This window comes from Procambarus clarkii, chromosome 30, assembly GCF_040958095.1.
Source record: "Procambarus clarkii isolate CNS0578487 chromosome 30, FALCON_Pclarkii_2.0, whole genome shotgun sequence".
In the NCBI taxonomy this organism is placed as follows: Eukaryota; Metazoa; Arthropoda; class Malacostraca; order Decapoda; family Cambaridae; genus Procambarus; species Procambarus clarkii.
The window spans coordinates 15,783,257-15,806,108 of NC_091179.1; the positions used below are offsets into that span (position 1 = coordinate 15,783,257).

Genomic DNA, 22,852 nt, shown 5'->3' on the forward strand with positions numbered 1-22,852 from the left:
CTTACTTCAAAACTAATATTACTGAGAAACTTCAATGCTGCAGTGCTTGAAAGAAGGTGAAGGAATACTGTATACAATGTTCTCCAGAACATTGTATACAGCACCTTGAGAAAGTATGCAGGTTACATCCAAAAATTTGTTTCAATACACTTGCACATATACTGGGTCTTTCCTTCACCTTCACTAATAATGCTACTAACCTGATTAGTGTTTGTACAGCATTGGCAGCGGTTGTTGGAGACATTGCCATCACCACCAAAGGCTCAGCTGTTAACACTAACTCCCACAAGAGGTTCAAGTGTGGTAACACTGGCGCCAGCACACGGAATGCCTGTAAACAAATTACTTCATAAAACAATTTGCTAACCAGTGAAATTGCTGAAAAATAATAGTAATATTTAAAAATTATCTTGTTGTAATTTTATATTTAATGAGTAAATATCGAGTTTAACTTTAAAAAATATAGTTCCATGAAATCGTGAAGTATATATATGCTTCTTTTGTATACATTATTGGTACCCACACATGTTTAATCACTAAGGCAGCCAGAGCATAGTAACATACTTCACATAAGAGGTCTACTGATACAGATAAAAAGGTAAGCACAATTTAGATTTCTTAGTGCTCCGACTAGGAAGGACTAAATCAACGCATTTGGGTAAAGATTCTTTTAGCGCGTGTCGCTTGTCTACGAATAAAGATATCTTACTTTATATTAAAAATTAATGTCTGATGAGAAAACACACATTACCTCTGTCTCATGAGGAGTCGGTACAAGGACTGTGAGAGGACCAGGTGAAGTGTGATGAGGGGAAGAAGGCGTCAGAGTTGATGCCCCGGGCTTGTCTTGGCGACTTGGTATTCGTACCTGAAAAAGGATGTAATTAAGAGAGAAATTCAGGGATATTATTTGTTAGCTAATTTACATTCCTTTGGATATTGTATAGTGGAATAGGTTATAGAGGCACATAACAGGCTCAGGAACTGAACCATACCAAGTCAGTGTACTTATTTTCTAAATACATTTGCAATAAATTATTATACCCTATAATGATTTCAATTATTGAAGATTATATTTAATTTATGATATTCAATAGTTTCTATGTAACAATGAATGTAAATAGGGTCAAATGAATGATAATACTCTTGAAGGAATATTGGCAGCAGTGTAAATTTGCATCAGAAATAGCTTTTAATAACAATTCTGATACTATAACTAATGTTTAAAATGCTAAGCAACTGCAAACAACTAACCCTTTGAAGTCTGTATTATTCTTAACTTCAAGAAAAACAACATAGGTAGGAGTCATCACAGCAGGCTTGTTGACTCATTCTGGGTGGTGCCCCTCTAGACCCACTCCTCCCCAATGAGGAGTGGGTCTAGAGGGTACCAAGCCTACTTTTCAAAGCTCGCTATATCACTTACCTCAATGATGTTGGCCAGCAACCTATTCCACTCATCTACTGCCCTATAACCAAACCAGTACTTTCTCAAATACTGCCTGAATATGAATGCTTCCAGGTTATAGTCATTGTTACAGGTGCTGACCTGGTCTGATAGTTTCAAGACTGTGTTCATTTTTCCCTCTTGGTGATGCCTCTCATCCATTAGAAGACCTTGGTCATGTCTTCCCTCGCCTCGTGCCTCTCCAGGGAATGTAGACCGAGCTTGCTTAACCTCTCCTCAGATGGGAGGTCCTAAACACCAATAATAAGTCTAGTAACCCTATGTTGGATTTTCATGAGGTAATTATTGTCTGATCTGTAATAGTCACCAGGAGTGGATGATTTTCTCATAGATATATCACATTATTATGATTTTCATAGTGTATGTGATGGTATGGTTTAAGTAGGGAATCACTAGTGCCAAATATAATTGGAGGTCAATGTTCGTGCATTTATTGCAAATGCTACCAGTATTAAATTCAAGCATTCTATTTTCTTTGTTAAACATGTTTAAACACATGTTTAAGTCTCAGGTCAGTGCCAATCACCGCACCCAAGTCTCTTTCACAACTTGAATTGCCAAAATCTGCATCATTGTTCTGGTAGACAGTGCCAGTTCCATTTCCCATGTTCAGGACCTTGCACTTATTAAAACTGAACTGTATCTGCCACATTATGCAATGTGATAAGGTCTTTCTGGAATTCCAGTCCTCATTTTTATTTTAACTACTGTACTCCTTATACTTTTGAGTCAATCACAAGCTTGCTGATATTTCTGTTCACCCCTAACATCTAGGTTATTGACATATGAAAAACAAGAACCCTAAAAAGAGCCCTGGAGAACACACCACTAGCAATATTTCTACACTCCTCTTTCACCCCTTTCCATTGATGTTAATTCTCTACTTCCTATCCTTCAACCAGGCCTGATCCAATTGAGAGCATTACTTCCAATGCTTTGGGCCTCGACTTTCCTCATGATCTCTTGGAAAACAGTGTCAAAGGTCTTACTAAGGTCAAGTACACATCATTTTTATAGCTGTCAACTGTCTCAAATAAGTAGGAGAGTAGATTTGTGACAAGGGTGTTCTCACAAGAAACCATGCCGAGTCCTTTATATGTGCATATGTGTCGAGGTATTTTCTCATTGAATTCACCATTATAGTCTCAATTAGTTATTAGGGAGCCGGTCGGCCGAGCAGACAGCACGCTGGACTTGTAATCCTGTGGTCCTGGGTTTGATCCCAGGCGCCAGCGAGAAACATTGGGCAGAGTTTCTTTCACCCTATGCCCCTGTTACCTAGCAGTAAAATAGGTACCTGGGTGTTAGTCAGCTGTCACGGGCTGCTTCCTGAGGGTGGAGGCCTGGTCGAAGACCAGGCCGCGGGGACACTAAAAAGCCCCGAAATCATCTCAAGATGACCTCAAGATAGCTCCCCATGTGTATCAGGTTAATCAGATGGTAGGTCACAGCAAGGAATCTGTACCTTTGCTTAAATATCAGGATCACTTTAGCCACACTACTGCCAACCAGACAGTGTGGACTATTCCCGTTTACGTACGGTACTTAATTTCTTACTTCTTTGTGCCCATTGTTGATGTGACGTTGTGCATTGAATTTTGTAACTAGCTCGTCAAGATTGAAACTTGCTTGGCTAAATGAATTGTGGGGTTCAGTCCCTGAGCCCATTATATACCTCTGTAACCCTTTACACTACTGTCCACAAGATGGGTATGGGGTGCATAATAAATGAACTAAACTAACTCTGCAAAATGTAAAATTATACTTAAAAAATCATTTTCAATTCATCCTCAAACATTACATATTGACTACCTGTTGACAATTTTGAGAGCTCTACTTCCACAGCCTATCCTCAGGCCATTTGTCTTTGTAGTCTGCACTTGTAACTGCACTAATCTCTGAATTATATTTAGGTTAACTATGTACTTGGATATACAGTATTCCTCTTCATAATTAAGATCTTCCATCTCCTGTTAAATTCCTGCAATTTTGCATGGTATCTGTCTCTTGCATGGCCATGCTTACTGGCTGCTAAGTGATGCACCAGACATGATGCAAGTCCCAAGAAGGAAATCAGGGTTTGGGCGTTTCTTCCAAAATAGCCGATGATTTGTCAGAGCCAACTAGGCATGTGATATGTAACCACACAAATTTATGTTATCAGTTCAATTCATAAATTCAATCAGCAGTTGAGATCACAATTATCAGTAACAAGGAGGCAAAGACCTGGCTGTTTAGTGCCTCTAGGAACAATAACAACCTATTTATACATTTCAGACTAAAAAACATGGTTTGTGGATCCAACATTAATAATTACATACTTGTAACAGAGTTCCCAATAAAGGCAGACTGAGGATGGTGCCTGGCGTGGGAGGTGGCCACTGATCTAGGTGGTGGCACGCTGCCTCTAGGCTGGCCTCCCCAGTATCAAAATATTCTGGAGCTACCAAGTCCAGAACTGTAGTGAAGAGGGACACCAATGGCAGGTGTGACAGCAAGACAACACTCTGAAAAATTTAGTTTCATGGTTTTATCTTTCTCTCTCTCTAAATAAAACCTATTGATCTGTTATTTTACATATGGCTGTAACCTATTGATCTGTAACTTTAGATATGGCTCAATAATGGCTGCTCCATTATTGAGACATAAATGAAAAATATAAAAACAAATGGAACACATTTGAAACAAAGATTGTCATAATGGAGCAGCCTACTCGACAAACACAGAGCGAACCTTTATGGCATTTGTCCGTTTTTCAAATTGTTTCAACTGTTTTTTATTTTTTTTTATTTAAGAAACATGGAGCAGCCTACCTGCCGAACACCGAACGAACCTTTTTGACATTTGTTCTGTTTTTCAAAATTTTTATTTTTTTTTATTTAAGAAACAGAGCAACTTACCTGCCGAACACTGAACGAACCGTTTGCTATATATAAAAAAATTGAACAAATTTGAAGAAAAAATGTCATAAGGGGTTTGTTCAGTGTATGTAAGGTAGGCTGCTCCATTATTTAAAACATCGCATATCATATTGATGTTTTTCGGTGGTATAACGGATTAATTTGATTTCCATTATTGCCAATGGGGAAATCCGTTTTCTATGATGTCCATTTCACATGATGATTACGGCGCCGGAACGGATTAAATTCGTTATTCGAGGTTCCACTGTGTGTGTGTATATGTATATGTGTGTGTATATATGTATATGTGTGTGTATATATGTATATGTATATATGATACTGATGGATGCCTACTACTATATGTATATGTATGTATGTATATGTATGTATATGTACACACACACACACACACAAACACACAGTGAGGCGGCGACCAAAGAGCCAGAGCTCAACCCCCGCAAACACAACTAGGTGAGTACACACACACACACACACACATACATATACACAAATAAAATGAGACATCAGTAATGTTTTCAGTTGACATCCACAGTAACTAATTTATGTCATATCAAGGTCAGTATCAGAATCATGTCTAAGATTATGAGTTAACATTAATGAATATAAAAATGCAAAATATTATAAAATATCCATCTTGAGATAACATTATGGTAATAAAAAATAATCTTGCAGTAGTCATGTTGAGAACCTGTTAGCAACTGCTGTTAATGAGGTTAGTTAAATAGGTAAATTAAGAAACACACACTGTATACTGAACTGTATACGGACAAATTATCAAAATACATGACGGGTGAATGGTGAGATAAAAAGGGCTGCTAAATGTACTTTTGCAAGAATAAACAGATTCAAAAGCTATTTTAAGTTCAATGCCAACTGAATTTGGCATTGAAGTAAAGCCTAAATGGAGTAAGGGATAATGGACGATGTTTCCAAAAATTCACACATGCAACATTCATATGATGAAAGTTAATTTACAATTTAGCAATATCCTACCCTCTATTTATTGTTTCAATTTATTGTTTGTTTTCTTTCCATCGTCAGTTCAGAAGAATTTTAAACATTTACACACCACTTATGGTCCTATACAACTTCAATTCCGTTGACAGGAATGAATTCACAAACTAACACACACCAAACTGTTTTCATAAAATTACTGGTCTGTTCAACATACATGTGTGTGAAGTCCACAAATATTAAAAATCAGTGATCCAGTCATGCATTTACATACCAAGGTTTCCACCTTGGTATGTAAATGCTTACTACATGCTACAGACTTGCTAAATGCTACAGACAATGCATTGGTAAGTAATGGCTTACTTAAAAGTACTGAACCAACTTTGACAATTTTGCTTTCGTGACATTTACACTGAAGCAGTATGACTCGGAAAATTTACACGTTACATTTTTTACCAGATCAGAAACAACTTTATTTTTTATTAATTTTTTTTTAAATAGGACAAATGGCAACATAGCATGTAGTGCAGTGCACATAGATGTTTAGTTTAAATACATGAACTGTTAACAAAACCTAAATATTACATCACTGAAATAGAAAATTAAATTCTGAGCTCACCTTTTGGAAATATCCCCGTCGCAACGTTCGATCTTTCACCTGCCTGAAGTACACATACCCATACAAGTAGCCATCCTCTGTCTGTATATGATAGGTTAAAACTTGTGTCAGCATATCCTTAGATTATTTAGATCAAGAAGACATCATTTATGCAGTTAGGGAAAATTAAGTTAACACAATACTGCTTTAAGCAATCATTCATAGTACTGTACTGTACAGTAATATAAAAAGTGCCACAAAAGTAGAGAATTACATATGACTGACCTGAAAGAAGTCATGTAAAACATTTGCCATCGGATACGAAGATTAACTCCAAAGATTTAATATTATTCACCTTTTAATAGAATATTACCCTCTTTCACTACAGGAAAGGAAAAAATTTCACCCAAGTGTAAATCTAGCAAATTATCTATCTGCACCATTTCTGAAAAAGTGTTTAATAATGGGGAAGTTGGCTACCCGTGTTCTGCATATATAAAAGTTAAAGGTAACCAGCATGAAGCAAGAACCTTGGTTAGTAATGTGAAATGTACACTGTACATCAATTTCCTAATGATGGCCCGCCTGAGCTGAGAGTCCATTAGAAAATCCCTGTGTATTGGCATGAAAGAGTTAGAATGAATAACTAGCAGAGTTACCTGCCCTCTGTCAGTTGACTTCCCACTCTGTGGCAAATGACATTGTTGGAACCTATCACATTCAGTTTTGGAATGACAGAATGACCAAATGTCAATCTGACAGCTGCCCTGTTTATTATAAGAGGCATGACGAATGGGTTGAGTCTTGGTTACTTAGCCAGTGAGGAAAGATTGCATCTGTGGGATTGTGCTTTACAGTTTCTCAACTTTTCTTTTCCTTCTATTTAACAGAGACGGGTGTTTTCTGTATCTGCCCTATTCCAGACAGGAATAGGACATTCTTATGCTCATTCATTGTTCAGGGTTAGTGAATATTATGAATTGCTGTGGTGTTTTAGGATTACTTGCACAATAAAGTATTTAGTTTGGGTGACTTATTGTGTGAGTCCATCTTGCTGCAGATCCATGTCTCACAGCTGATGTATAGATGAGCTCAGCCTCTAGCATATCTATGGGTATATGATTTACTGGTCTGCACCTCCAGCTTGATCATCTCATCTCCCATGTCCAGAATGGAGGCTCAGAGCTTAGGGACATTGGCTGACCAAAAGTGTGGCTTTGCAATCTAAGCATAATTCACCTCTTGGGCTGCCAGTGACTAACTGAGATATAACATGTGGCTCCAGTGTCATAGTGTAGCTTTGCCAGGCTGTTTATGATCCTGTCTATTAGACATCAATCTTATCTTAGCAGTGAAATGAGTGGGATAGCTCAGAAAAGGCTCTTAGAACAAATCTTCCAAGGTACCAATTCAAACCAAGACTACTAGGGAAAATTCCCTGGTATCTGGACAAGTCTTGACATTTTAGTACAGTTATGCTTTGTTGTCGAGATATCACTCGTGGTCATACCTCACAATGAATGAATGAACTTGTTCGATACACAATGCCATTTTCAAGAAATTACAAGGAACACTCAAAACAAATTTAATTAAAACTACTATACAAGATATCTTACTGGTACTTTGATAACTAATAAAGGACCTGACTTAAAATTATCAAGTAGAAATTACCTGTTAAATAATTATTTTATATCTGATGCATAATTTTGTATATTTGAATACTGAAAACCTTAACAGGAAAATAAAACACTGATAATATGAATTACAACAATAACTTGAATGACAATACTGTACAATTAAAATTATAATTTAATTGAAAGTTTGAAACAAGTTACTGTATTCATAAAGAACAAAGGGCTATAAAGTACAATTTACAGCATACTGACGTAAAGTACAGTATAGTGGTCAGTGCTCTCACCTGCTTCTTTTACAAACAAGCAGCAACCTGGGTTCAAATCCCTGGGCAGAGCAGTGATGCTCCTACACTGAGCAAATAGCAATTAGATAGCATTCTAGAGAAAATCTAATACTGTACTGTAGGGAAAGGCTACAAATGAGCTGTGGGGGGGGGGGGGAGAGAAAACAATCTATGAACAGGTCAGAAGACTACAGGAATGTGTACACTAGTACAGTGACAGCTGAGAGGCGGGACCAAAGAGCCGAAGTTCAACCCCTGCAAGCACAACTAGTCAAGTACTACTCCTGTACCCTTGAGTGGAGAAAAAAAAATTAAATACAAGTTAAGAAGGGATATAATACAGTACCTGTATATTGGTTGGACAGGAAGCATTGTACTGGTAAATAGCTGTGCGGGTTTGTAGAGGTAGAGATTGTGGGCATTGCCGGATTCGGAAATGGAATTGTACATTGCCCATGAGACCAGAGTTGCTGTCTGGGAATGCCAAGTAGCAGATATTGGTACGCTCTCGCTCCGTCAACTCTCTGTCTCCAGGATATATCATCTGCAATATTATGGTGAAATAAATAAATATGAAATAATAAGTACTGTATTCATAAATTATATACTGTACTGTACAATATGTCCAACAGCTGGTTAAGGTCATCCATCATTTATTTAATACAATGCATTAAACCTTAATGTTTTTGAAAAGTACAGGACTAAAATGCAACAATTCCTTCAGATTCAACATATTTGTACCTATTTATATTGTAAAAAGTACCATAGTAACTTAGCATACCTGATGTTTTTCTTAGAAAGTTTTGTATGGACTAGGTGCCCCAGCAAAAACAAGTACCCCAGTAATAGTATAGAGATTAGAAAAGTATTTGTGTGAACCCATTTATGGGACAATCACTACTGCAGCTCAAGAGAGGGGAAGGAAAATAGTAGATAAATCCTCTACCCTATGCAGTATACTCAAATCTTCTTATAAGCTTTATGTCGACTTCAACCATTTTAAAAAGTAACTTAGTCTATAAGTTCCAGAAGTTACCAAGTTTAAGTTATCAATAGGTATGCAAGGGGTCCCGTACATCATGTTACTGTATTACTTGTCATATTGTAACACTAACACATATTGTAACCATATTGTAAATGGTTTTACTGAATTTAAAATATTCAATGATACAAATAGTTATTCACTCAGGATTTTGGTGGTGCCAGGCTGTAGGTCTGACAATAGCAAAGGCACACCTTTTGAGGTGCTAATTTTCACAGGCTGGGTGAGGTCACATGTCAGGTGACTTGCGCTCTGCTAAGCTGATAATTTACAGATGGTTGCCGGTGTCTGTCCATCAAACAAGCCACTGTTTAGATGTGATAGTAAGATAGACAGAGCTTAACTTGGCTCCCCCCTTGAATACTCTAGGAGTTGTATCTGGATTGTACCTGGACAGGGTTCTAGGAGTTGTTTTACTCCCTAAGCCCAGCCTGGAGCCAGACTTGACTTGAGAGAGCTTGGCCCAACAGGTTGTTGCATGGAGAAGCCCGCAGGCCTACATATCCACCACAGGCTGGTTGCTACAGCACTTCTTTAACCCCCTCAACTGCGCCAGCCAACAAATGTCGTTTTGAGAGTCGTCCGTTTTTTCTAATTAGGCAATATTTTAATGTTTTTTAATGTTTTCATCACTCTGTGTTTTGAAATGAAAATAGTTTAGTTTGGAAACATTTTGACATTAACACTACCTGAACATTATTAAAACAACACAAATATATCCTTAACTACACCATGAAATTTTTGCCAAAAACAGGTGCATAGTGCAGGGGTTAAGAAAACTATCCAGTTTTCTCTTGAAAACATCCATGCTTGTTCTGGCAATATTTCTTATTCTTGCTGAGAGTATGTTGACCAACCATGGACCTCTGATGTTTATTCAGTGTGCTCTGATTGGAACCTCTGCTCTTCACTGGTTCTATTCTGCATTTCCTTCCATATCATTCACTCCAGTATGTTGTTATTTTACTGTGTAGATTTGGGGCCTGCCCTTCAGTATTTTCCATGTGTATATTATTTGATACCCCTCTCATCTCCTTTCTAGGGAGTACAGTTGTACACTGAGATAGCTACAAGGTCTTCACTCTTCACCAGAAGATCCGGCGAGAGCTTGCCAGATATTACACTGGCCTGTCCAGAATGGGGGCTCCTTGACTGTCAGCCATACCCCCTCTCTAACCAACTTATACTCAACAGACCTTGGTGAGTTTGATTATGGTGTGTGTGATGATCGATTCTGGATTAGTGTTGATATGGGAAAGTCAAGGGAATATAATTATCCATATATAATAAATGAATAATACCCAAGACTTTGTAATTATCTTAAATCTGATAACCTATGGCCTTTAATTCATTCCTTGACTTATGATAAAGTGAAAGTGAGTGGAGAGCACTCTGAAGATTACAAACTAAAGATTATGACTTGATAATTTTATGTTTTACATGGTTATAGTTTCTTACTTCTAAAATTTATTATAGAAACAAGTTCCATTCCTTATCTAAACATTCTGAGTGGATGGTGGCAGCTCTACCTCTATCTACCTTCTATCTACTCTAACATCTGCTTTAACTCTTTCTACTCACTTCATGCAGGTCGGAGTTCAATCCCCGACTGTCCACAAGGTTGGGCACCATTCCTACCCCCCCAACCCATCCCAAATCCTTATCCTGACCCTTTCCCAGTGTTATATAGTCGTAATGGCTTGGCACTTTCCCCTGATACTTCCCTATTTTTACTCTCCTATTTCTACCCCCTTTTGCCCTCTTACAAAGTTTACCCTGCATCCCATTTTCTAAACTTTCCCTTTCACCAGACTGCTATTCCTCACTCTCCACCTCGCACATCCTCCCTCTAAGCTGTTCTTCAACTTTCCTCTCTCTACCTATTTCCTTACAATATTTTAATGTTACTAAGTAATATGTTATTTATATGTACAATATTCAGTTGCGAGAAGCGTTAGACACTTGGGTTGAAGGATCAGGTAAATTAGGTATTTTTTTAATAAAAGTACTGTACAGTACTATTGATGCCAATCTATACGAGTCTCATGGCTAATTAATTTGACCCAAGTTTTTCCATGAGCATTTCTCCTGTTAGCTAGGCTTATTCTCTCTTTCTCCACTTTCCTTTCCTTGACCTTCATTATCACTAGTCCAAGGCTAGATAAGTCAAATACCAGGGCACAGCAGTTGCCTGTCCTCAGTGCAATACTGTAATGTAATTTCCAGCTAATGTATGAAGATCCCCTAAAACTCCAACTGTGATTGTGCCCCTTCACATTATATGAAAATTATTCTTACATAGAAAATGCATTCACTCCATATTTAGTGACAGAAGATAGTTAATTAATTATAATAAATTCAAGTAATTTAAATGGCATGGTACAGTACAATTATTGTACTGCACCATGCCATTGATATACTTGATATATATATATACAGTGAAGCTGACAGGACAACTCAAAATCATGTTAAGCAAATGGAGCTCATTATTGTGCATATTTCAATTAATCAACAATAGTGCAAATTCATTTAATTTTACATGTACGAGTTTTTCTCTCTTCACAAGGTTGATGCAAACGTGGTCATTTATTAAATAACTATTCATAGTTGTTTTACCAATAATCATCAGAGATCGATAGCCTGCTGCGTTTATAACTAAAACGACAGAAAGTAGCATTAGGTTTTTTTTTAGTAAAGATGATGGAGGAAGTCTAACTTAAATATTTTGAGTAAAGATGATAGGTGAAGGGAAGTTTATAAATGGGAAATACTGTGAGAGTTATGAAATCAGGCGGGCTGTCCACCTTGCTGACTCCAATAGTATGAAGCGCGGACACAGCACTGAATATACGCCCCTGAAGGTAAATATATGGATAAATCTTTTATTAAAAATAAAGTTTTTATCACTAATTATTTTTAATACTAAAATTAACAGACTTCTGACTTGTACTCTTCTAACGCCGCCCTCCACCGCTACATCCGCCCTCACATCGACGTCCCTTGCGCAAACAGGGTGTGAATACCAGATCAAGTTTTTCTACTATATTTCTCTAATGAACTGCTTGTGTTCTCCTTGACATGTTAGATAATTTCCTTAAATACTTCAACCTGCTTATGCAAGCTTATGTAATACTCTTTCCTCACGTATTCAAGCGAATACTGAATTCCTATGTGTATAGTTTCCCTTGCACTGCTACTCTGCAAACATATACTACTAATGCAATTGCTAACCTCGTGCATTCATATTACATATCTGGCTCACTTGGGTATTTCTGTTGTGGAAAGAATGTAGCACACACAGGTGTGTGTGTGCTACGTAGCCCACAGGTATGGAAATAATTTTACTGACAGGTATGGAAATAATTCTTCCTCACAGGTATGGAAATAATTGTACCCGAAGGTATGGAAATAACTAATGTAATTTTGTTGGTAACTAAGCAGGAATTTAGGGAAACCAGGAAACGGGGGCAGAGACTATCACGTTTACGACCAGAAAAAGTTTCTTGCTATTAAACAAAAAACTGGCGCGAGGTTCCCATCTGCCCAAGGACGTCAACTTGCCGCTGTGTTAGAGCACGCTAGGCAGCCGGCCAGGAAACCTATACCAGGATCATACATAGCCTTATATCAGCTTTATCTTAATTATAAACTAGCACATTTCAATACCAAGCCATCTGCTGATTTTCTCACTACTGTACCACCATAAATAACGGCTCCATGGTTCACTCCACACACATTCATCAGTGAACAAATAAAGCAATGGATGTGGAACACACAATACAAAAGTTCCTGAAGGTCGGCTGTGTACCGCTACAATAACAGGATTATTGTAGCCTCTTACCAGGCACGGTCCCGCGAATTACTGAAAAATACCCGAAATTAAACACCCAAGAGGAAGCACAGTTACATACAAAAAGATAACGAAGATAATTTGATAATGTTAAACTGGTACTGGAATGTGATTTTTTTATTATTAAACTCTCAAACCTTCAATTTTATTCGAAGTCGTCGTTACCCGTGAAAGTGCTGCGATTAGTGCAAGTAGCTCCCCACGTGGGACTCTTTAAATCAGTGCAAAGCATTAGACGCTCTTACTACTATCTATGTTCGCTTGCCACAAGAGTGGTCTTCCCTAACGTTAAGCTTTCTGCACTGCTTGCTTACTTTTCTTTTTGGTGTAAATAGGGTCAGCTATGACTATTCTTGGGGATCATCAGATTCGTCCGCTAAGAATTCAATGTCTTGCAAAGTCGGGGTTGTAATTTGGTTTAGTTAAATTGTTATCCACCCCATACTAATCTTAATTATGACTTTTGTTGGAGAATAATTCTTCTGGTTCTGTTTGGGGGTTACTAGGTTTAATAATCACTCACATTGATAAATGGGATTAGTTAAGGGTTCCTTAGGCACAGGTGATTTTAATTTGGGTTTTTGTCTTGGATAATTTGCAGACATTGCGTTTCTTTAAAAAAAAATGTCTAATTTAAGTAAATATTTTTATTTAAAAAATCTGGACGTCATTGACAGCCGTAATTCTGCGGGAAAATTAAGGAAACAATAAATGGGCTTCATGATTGGGTTGGAAGTTACGCGGCATTATGACAAGACCAAAAGGAAATGAATGGGAATGAAAACTCGTGCAAACTTTAATACAAAATGTTAGCACATCATCCACTCTTTAAATCATGGTTTGCTTTTCCATAAAGTGTGACACCACAACTCTTAGCTATCAGGATAGATCGAGGTAGACGTATCATAACAGCCCAATCACTTGGGCTAGACGGTAGTGACGATGACGTTTCATGCAGGTCGGCGTTCAATCCTCGACCGTCCAAGTCGTTGGGCACCGTTCCTGTCTTCCCTCATGTTCCATCTCAAAACCTTATCCCTTCCAAGTGCTACATAATCGTACTGTGCGCTTTCTCCTGATAGTTCCAGTCCCTCCCCTTGATCAATTAACAAAATACCTCATATCAGAGGCTTGGCCAATGATTTTAGTTGATACACAGGACTAGCAAAGCCTCATTGAGCATCTGAGCTGCGATTATTTTACCTGCTATCCCCTGTGTTCAATTCTAAATAAATAAATAGGCAACAGACAAGGTTTAAAAATATTAAGAGGTTAGCAAAACGTGAGGTGAAGCACACGTGATGCTGGGAAGCCCTGCCTGGCGAGGATTTGCTATGACGTATGACTCGAATAAAAAAAAAAGCTTGACACTAATACTAAACCAGTTAGGTCACACACCTGATGCCGAAGACTGTGACGTCAAGGCGAACTAAATTATGGACAGAAGCAACTCAGCCTAAGCCTAAACATGTACAAACCTACTATATTGTTTAAGAAAATAATACCTAAAAATTATATATCTTATACAGGGACTTAAATGCGGCTGTAATTGTCACATTATGTATATGCCTTAACGTCATATAATTATAAACGAACGTGAAAGTGTTAACATTCACTTAAACCTAACCAAATCACTTTAGCCTAACCGCAAAAACTAACAAGTCAAATAACTTGATTTAAGACTATAATTTTTTTTTATTTTACAAATCAATAAAAAAATGCATGTTTGATATTTATTAGCCTTTCAGCTGTACTAACTTTAAGTCATATCATGCCAGGACGTACGCACTCACAGCTCCCCCAACCCTCTACCTCACGTGGACGCAACTCTTCACGCCCTCGATATAGTTGACATCTTTATTTCCTATTAATTTCGTGCTTATCAGTTAAAAATCTGTATGATCAAGATAGTCAATACCGAATTTAGTGAAGACATAATTCAACAAGTAAGTTGAAGTAACTTACAAGTAACAAGTTCATCAAATATATTGAGTCTGATACACTTAGGCACTTCGGAATTAGGCTTAGATATCAGTCAAGGGAGTAAAGGTGTTTCACTATCCCATTTTTATTTTTGACAAGGTTATCCTTTAAAAGTGCGTTTTGCCCAATCTGGGTACAGGATAAGCGATTTCTTATTCATGTCAACAGATTCACTTATGTGTGTATAGATAGATATAAACTAATAAATCTGATCTTGAGGACGGGCTACACAATTTGGATAACCTGCGAAACTGTGTCTGTGACTGTTGCTGCTGCTGTTGTTGTTGTTGTTGTTGTTATAGATTCAGCTACTCAGAACAAGTTCCAAGTAGCATGGGCTATGGTGAGCCCGTAACTTACCTGGCACAGGAGCGGAGCAGGTGTGACTGACTGTCTGTGTGTCTAACCCCACTCTCACCTCACCTTGACACACTAGCCCTTATTCACAGGTTGAGTTGAACACCTGTACCAATTTACCAGAACACCTGTGCACATGCAGGTGATGGAACTAGTGTATTATATATAATAAAGTTCAAACCTGTAATAATATAACAGATGTGATTGGGCCATAAATTCTATTTAACTAGATAGTATAATGAATTTCGCTAAGTAATATAGGGGTAATTATAATGCTTCATCGCTTGTCTCTCCATAAAAAAAGTAATGGTGGTGGGTGAATCATCCATTCGTTTACCTAGTCATGATTATCATACCAATGTTTACTTACATGCTTATTTTATCACGAAATAGCGCAACTCTGCACTCGAACAAAATTGTACTACCGAATATTAATTATTATTATTATCAAAACAACTCTTCAAATCACACTCAATCAAAAGAATATAAGAATAAAAGACATTGCCGAAGGTCTATTGACCCCGTCCAAAGTAGTAGGTTATATATTTACATCCTAAGATCCAAACAAAAAGCAACAGAACGAAGGGACCCCTCTGAGTGGAGGACTATGTTGTTGATGGTGAATACAGAAGCTAGACCTAACCTAATCAATAATCTCAACTAAATGCTAAAAAGTTCCCCAGGGATTCACAAAACTTCCCCGTCGTAATCGCAGTCTCAAATAACAATCGCAGACTACTGCAAAAGAAAAAACATGGATAACTAGGCTACTTGAGAAACTATCATTTCATTTCCTTTATGACGCAACTAAGATTTACATAGAAGCTGGCCCATCCCTTTAGATTGTGCTATATAGCTATTATTAGCTTAGCATTTTCTCCTGATAATTAAATATACTTTTCTTACAAGCTACATGTTCAACACACAACTTCAAAACTAGATGCATATGCATGCAAGAACATACTAATAATAATTACATTTAGCTTACATCCACCAAGGCGTAAGAGACGATTCTTTCAACCTCAAAACAAGAGAGCGATTGTGTTCTTGAAGGCAAGCTTATAGTGCATTTGGGGTAGTCGTTAACGGCTCACCACGAGTTCCTTCCAGCAGTAGTGAGGAGACTTTTTTTTTTATTTTTGAAAGCCACTTTTAAAATCATCCGATTACTGGAATTTCCAAACTTTGACGGGATTTATATAAAAAAATTATGCCTTTTCAATTTATTGATCCTAAAAGTAAAAGTAAAATTATATTTTGCATTCAGGTGCCTTATAACTTTAACTAAATTCATTTCTTTTATTTATTTATTTGGTGCATACCGACAGTCCTGAGAATAGTAGAGTTGGCAAATGTTCTATTTTGAAGTGGGGGTGGAGGGAGTCGAGATTCATCTCCACTGAGCTTGGGTAGGCAAAGAGTAAAGGTGATAGACAGACTGTAGTTAAGACGCAGATCGGGAGGGGTCAAATAACCACCACTAGTACTGAATGAGTCACCCACAATAACCAGAAGACACGATAAGAGCAAGGGTACGACAGGCTCGTAATAAACCTAATGAGATAATCGGTAGGAGCCATGAAAAGGATTCGAATCTATGCACTGGGTACTCCCAAGCAAACACTCTAGACTATTGTGTGAACAGCCCATCCTCCTAAAGTCTATCAACGTCAAGAAAACGGACAATTTAATGTGTCCTCTCCTAACCTACCAGAGGACCCAAAACAGAAAACGGGACAGTACGTCACTTTCGCGAGCCGTTTCCATGTTCTAGTACGACAATTTTTGGCCTTATGTAACGCATGCGAGCGAAATTCGACGTTCTCTGTAGGAGGACAGGTTGGCGTGAAACCCTGATTAAGCTTCAATAAAGTCTCGGGAACCCTAGGGGATTCAGTTGAATCGTAGGTTGCAATGCTTTTGACCATGTCGTGGTGTAGTGATCTAGAGCGTTTACCTGAGAGTACCCAGCACATAGGTTCGAATCCTCATCATGACTCCTGCTGATTTTCTCATTGATATATCATGTTAATGTGATTTCTTTGAACGTAAACCTAATGGATAAAATAATACTTGGAGAAAATCAGCTTACAATGGGGGAGTATGCTGTACACACTGAATTAATATATACAAAATAACTTTAAAAATATATACGTTTGCATTAGATTATTGTTAACACGAGCATATTTTACCTTTCATCTTGCTGTCTCTCCCCTCCCCACCCCTCCCCAATGTACTACTAGAGGTCGACCACGGGTGCACATGGCTTTCACACGGGAGAGATCCCACTCTCTCCCGGACTGGTGATGCCTCTTTGTCGTTTCACGCACATCTTAAGTTCATATCATACATGTCACTCCACTAGTTGCACTCATCAGCATCTCTACCACACCTAAATAAGTACAATGTTATGGTTAAATTTAGTCTCCTAAGTTAAGAACAAACTTAAACCAATAAAGTATAAACATCAACGAAGCGAATGATCGCTGAAGAGGATTCTCCTGTTGGATCCAACCTTGCTTGAAGTGATATGGTGTGCGAGCAAATTTACCCCAGCAGAGGGGAAATGAACTATGGAGAGTATTCTTAATCGATTTGTGTGTGGCCACCCGTGACAGTGCCTAAGACAACACAATCTTACTACAGATCTTTACGCCATCCCTTGTGACGCACACGTTCTATGACACCACTACCAAACCTCACCGATATCTTTAACTTTGACCTCAATTAATTTTGCTTTGGGTCACAGGTAACGTGGTTGTACCAAGTCTTTAGTTATTCAGTACACACAAATACTGTAGCGATTCAAGACTAGGACCGAGACAATCATGATTTACAGCAATATCCAACTTTATCTTCTTGGGCAAGTAGTCCACATTCTCCTTAAATGATAGTATTCGTACTAGCATTTGTTTGATCAAACGTACCAATATGTACTGTATAACCCCCAAAAGTTCACATTTTATAATACTGAATTAGCCCAAATGGCAACCTAGAAAACTGGAAATGTAACTAAGGAACCTTACTTAACCTACATCTTCAAGAGAAAACTAGATGGTTATCTTCAAGAAGTGCCGGACCAACTGGGCTATGGTGGATATGTGGGCTTGCGGGCCTTTCCAAGCAACAGCCTGTTGGACCAAGCTCTCACAAGTCAAGCCTGGCCCTGGGCTGGCCTTGGGGTATAGAACAACTCCCAGAACCCCCATCCAACAGGTATCCAGCAACAATATACGCTGTCTTAGACCCAATATGCGCTGTTTTAAGTCAAATATGCTATATGTTCTATACTAGGCCTAGGAATGTTTTGATTTTAACTTTTTCGGCCTCTACACAATAATACAAAACTTTTTTTTTTTGATCCAACGGTATATATCAGCAAGTTCGACCAAATAATTAGTACAAGTATTATCATTTTAGCCAGGGTAGGTTACAGGAGTTTTATTTACCGGAGTTGTACCAATTAAAAACTACACTACATCCCACTATCACGCCTCATTACCCGCTACATAGCACGTCATACTTTTAAAGTGGCGAGGAGAGATTAGTGTAGTAGGAAGCATACAACACACCAGGAACTTTTTGAACACCAAATCCAGCAAGCATATTACTATGCCCGTAGCTATGTAATTACCCGACAGTAGGCTTGCAGATCACCCCCACCGACAAGAGGCATGCAGATCCCCCCTCCAAACATGAGGCATCAAGATCCCCCCCCCTCCATCGACAGGAGGCATGTAGATCCCCCCCCCCTCCAGACATGAGGCATGAAGATCACTTCCCCCTCCTCCGACAGGAGGCATGCAGATCACCCCCACCCCCATCATCCCGACAGAAGGCATACATGTCATCCTCCCCCTCCGTCTACGTCATTGCCACTGCTTCACAATCATCCACTTACATGACACCAAGGCCAGGGCTGGGAGGGCGCACACCCGCGCTCCAACCATACTAGAAATTTTGTACAGCAAGTTTCTCCCAATAAATATCACTTGCAATGATTGTAGTAAAACTTAAGAGAACATATTAGCTCAACCAAAAAATCCCACCGTTCTTTCTGAACACTATACTAACCGCATGCTCATGTTCCCGAGATCAATATATTAATCGATTCCGAATGCAGTGCAAAAAATCGCTGTAATAACGATGATGTGCGGCTGTGCAAATGCGACTTGCTAGAGGAGCAAGTCAGCTGTACACACGCTGAAAACTTGTGTGTACAGATCACGTGCAATCGTGGTGGATAAACAAGCGAGCAACTGTATGAGTGTGCGCGCCTTGTTGGTGATATATCCATAAAAGCGTTTGAGAATGTTGCTGCAAGAGGTATTGCCAAGTTCGTAGATCAAGGATGGCATTGTATGTGTGTGTTCATAAACATTCAGATGAATGTGTAGAAAGGTGTAACTGTAGCACATATGTGAGAGAGAGTTTATGGTACAGTATACAACTGTTGGGGACGGGAAGCCTGTTAAACCAAGGGCGAGGCTGTTTGCGGGGTCACTCATCCAGTGGTGATGATGCGCACATCCCCCCCCCCAGCATGGTCACGGTATGGTTACAGCACGGCTTTATTATCAATAATAATAATGAAGAATTCTCCTTGTCCATCATCCATCAGGATCATCTTTCTTTTTTCCTAGGCGCCACCACCACGCTGCTCTCTTCAACGCTTCTTGAGCTAGGCTACTGGATTAGTGTTTATGAAGCACTGAAGACTATGATTCAGACTAGAGGGAGAAAATGTAGATGACAGCGGAAAAGGAAATGTCATAACAGCGCACAGTGGACTTTCAGGGGAGCATGTTTAAAATGTGCATCACATTACTTCCGAAAACTATAAACAGGAGAGAAACAAGTAAGCAGCTGTGCGGAAATTTCGAATAAGGAAAACTGCAAATAGGAGCAAATTACTATTGGCAGCAACAATCAAATGAGTGGTTGGGGAAGGACGTAAATATAATCAGACATTCATAAAAACGAACAGTAATAAATCCTTTCATCGTAGCCGGAGAATCAAACACGTGGAACTAAAGGTTTGCACAAAGCTGTTAAGGTGTGTTTAATAAACCTTTACAAAACAAAGCTTTAATAAGGTGTATGTGTAAGCCCCACAGTGATACCACATTGGATCCTTCCTCCCCGTCACAACAATGGAATGGGTGGGGAGCACTGCATTACCTTCATGAGCATGGTAACTGTCACGACAACTCCACTCTCACACCTGCATTGTGCCACTGTCTCTTTCACTTTTATATTAATCACACAGGGGTGTGTGATTAATATAATTCCGTGTAATTCCGAAACAATCACGCACTACTAAACAACCTAGTTAGTAACTTAAAGGCTGTCGGTGTTTAATATTCTGATTAGCTGATATTCGGGTTAACATTTTAAATAAACCCAAGGAGAACTCGACGGTAGTTCAAAACATAGCTGAGCACCTCTTATCAAATTAGTAACCTTGCGCCCCCCCCCCCCTACCCGTCGTCTTACAAATTACGTCGCTTTTCACTCGTATGCACTACGGCCAATAAAGGCCGTAATTTGAAAATGAAAAATAATTTAAAATAATTTTTGTATTTTTTTTCTCAAAAACAACAAATTATTGGTCCTCTGGTAGGTTAGAAGGACAAGAAGTTCTCCTAAGGTTTCAAAACGTCATGAAAACCGTTAATTGAAAGCTTCGTCTCCTAATCTAACAACTAAGCCAGACGACCCAAAGCAGAAAACGGGACAGTACGTCACTTTCGTGAGCCAATTTCACTTTGAATTACGTCCTTATTTAGGTTGAGTGTGCATAGGAGCGAAAAACTATGTAATTTGTAAGGAGGACGGGTTGCCCTCCCACTTTATCCGTCTCAGACACACCGACACAAGTCATGGGTATAGGTTAAATCAAAACGTGATGGTACTGCTCAAGTGCAACGTTAGAATTACCAAGCACCGCAGCAGGCCTGTCGGTTCATACCAGGTCCTTTTTTTAAACCTTTTTCATACCTTTGAAATCCCCCCTCTCGATCTTTCAAAATCTATTCTTGAAATCTGTTAAATTGTTTAAACTAGGGGACGAAGTAGTGTGATAGATAACCTCAAAGGCAGCACGAGTTCAGCTGTAAATATAAGAGGATTATTGCAACATTCATGGGGTGAATGTTGTCAAGTTGAGGTCAAAGTGGACGATTAATTAATAGGATTTTTTTGAAGCAGGGCAATCAAGCTGGAGCTATATCTTCGCAAACATTGTTGACACAGGAAATATGCTCATTTATATAAAAGTCTGGGTGTGTAATTAGGTGACTCAGAACAGAGGTGACCTCAGGATAGGAATAGGGTCTGCTACGAGTACCTGAGCAAATTTTCACCACTACTTTATCGCTATTCTTTCAGTAAACCCAACCCAAGCTAATCCAACTGAATCCAATCCAACCGAAGTAAGACATTTTGTTTTATATATGGTAGAATTCACAAGGTATGACGTCTATTTTATTCCGGCTCAGGTTTCAAATTCTAATGTGCAAGATGCTGTAAGTAGAAATTGTTTCGCCCAAGCTTAATCGACTGATTAAGCATGTGACTTGTGACATAGTCCAGGACGGACCATTTCACAAGTTAATGTTCATTTGACAAAGCCACATTATTGGGACTTTTTTTTTTAACTTAAAATAGTAGTTTAAATTAGACAAAAGTTGAACTATACAGTTTAAAACTTGATACAAATCAGCCACATGGATGTCGGTGAAACTTCTTCAGTGTAAGTGGAAATCAAATGGCGCACGATTAACAGATGGCTGAAATACTCTCGATACACAGTTCGTCAAGAAAATTTAAGAAATACAGAGAAGTCAGGCTTGCAATAAATAGCAGGCAGATTGTTTTATCACTGTTAGGAGAAACGATGACGCTGTAACAAAGCACTTCCTGTGAACGCAAACTGCCACCACATTTAATCCACTGAAATAAATGAAACGCCACCACTGACACTTTTTCATAATAGTGTACTGAGCATTTTTTAATTAATGTGAACGAACTGTTAGGCCTGTAACCTGCTACTCTAAACGCGTGTAGGGGGTAGGAGAGGGAAATGGTGTCTCAAAGCGGAACAGAGGTCACGCTTAGCTAGGCTCCTGCCATGCCACCTGCCACTCTAACCTCTTCACCCCCCACCACCATCTCCGTTCCTCGCATGAAGTGCCTGAGAGATTGCGTCAAGTCCGGGTGGTGTGGGGAAGAGGGATCAGGATGATGGTTGGGTAACGGTAATGAGACGATCCACGTGAAAGCCGTGACGACAGATTCTGAGGTAGTTGGATATCGTTTTAATAAGCAGGAGGGAAAAAAATATGGGCTAGAAAGAATAATGGAGGTATGGGTTCTGGGATATGTGGAAACCTAGCTTGATGGGTTTGCGCCTGAAATACAGTAGCGCATCAATCAATAACATGCAAATGTATAGATAACAGAGTTATACCAAGCATACAGCAAACACACATTCCCTCTCTCCATGCTAGTTATATTTAGCGTGTGAATAGTTGCAGCACCTGAACAAGTCTCCATACGCTCAATATACCTTATCAGGCTGGAGAAGTGGGTAATAAACATACCTACAAGTGTTTATGTTCTCATTCCTATCTATACTTGTGTGTATGTAAACTTTGCAGCCGGGCTGTGGTGAATATGTGGGTCTGCGAGCTGTTCCAAGCAACAGCCTGTTGGACCAAGCTCTCACAAGTTAAGCCTGGCCCCCGGCCGGGCTTGGGG

The 22,852-nt window shown here is 38.9% G+C and overlaps 1 protein-coding gene across 1 annotated transcript in view; it reads right to left on the reverse strand.

Annotated features, from left to right (window-relative positions):
• LOC123765498 (protein DENND6A) overlaps positions 1 to 22,852 on the reverse strand; it is a 38,517-nt gene that overhangs the window by 6,082 nt on the left and 9,583 nt on the right. Inside the window, exons 2-6 of the mRNA XM_045754123.2 lie at positions 8,206 to 8,403; positions 5,963 to 6,043; positions 3,790 to 3,975; positions 752 to 868; positions 201 to 331 (exon numbers count right to left, since the gene is read on the reverse strand). Of these exons, the coding sequence (XP_045610079.1) occupies positions 201 to 331; positions 752 to 868; positions 3,790 to 3,975; positions 5,963 to 6,043; positions 8,206 to 8,403 (713 nt within the window). The remainder of the gene's footprint in view (positions 1 to 200; positions 332 to 751; positions 869 to 3,789; positions 3,976 to 5,962; positions 6,044 to 8,205; positions 8,404 to 22,852) is intronic.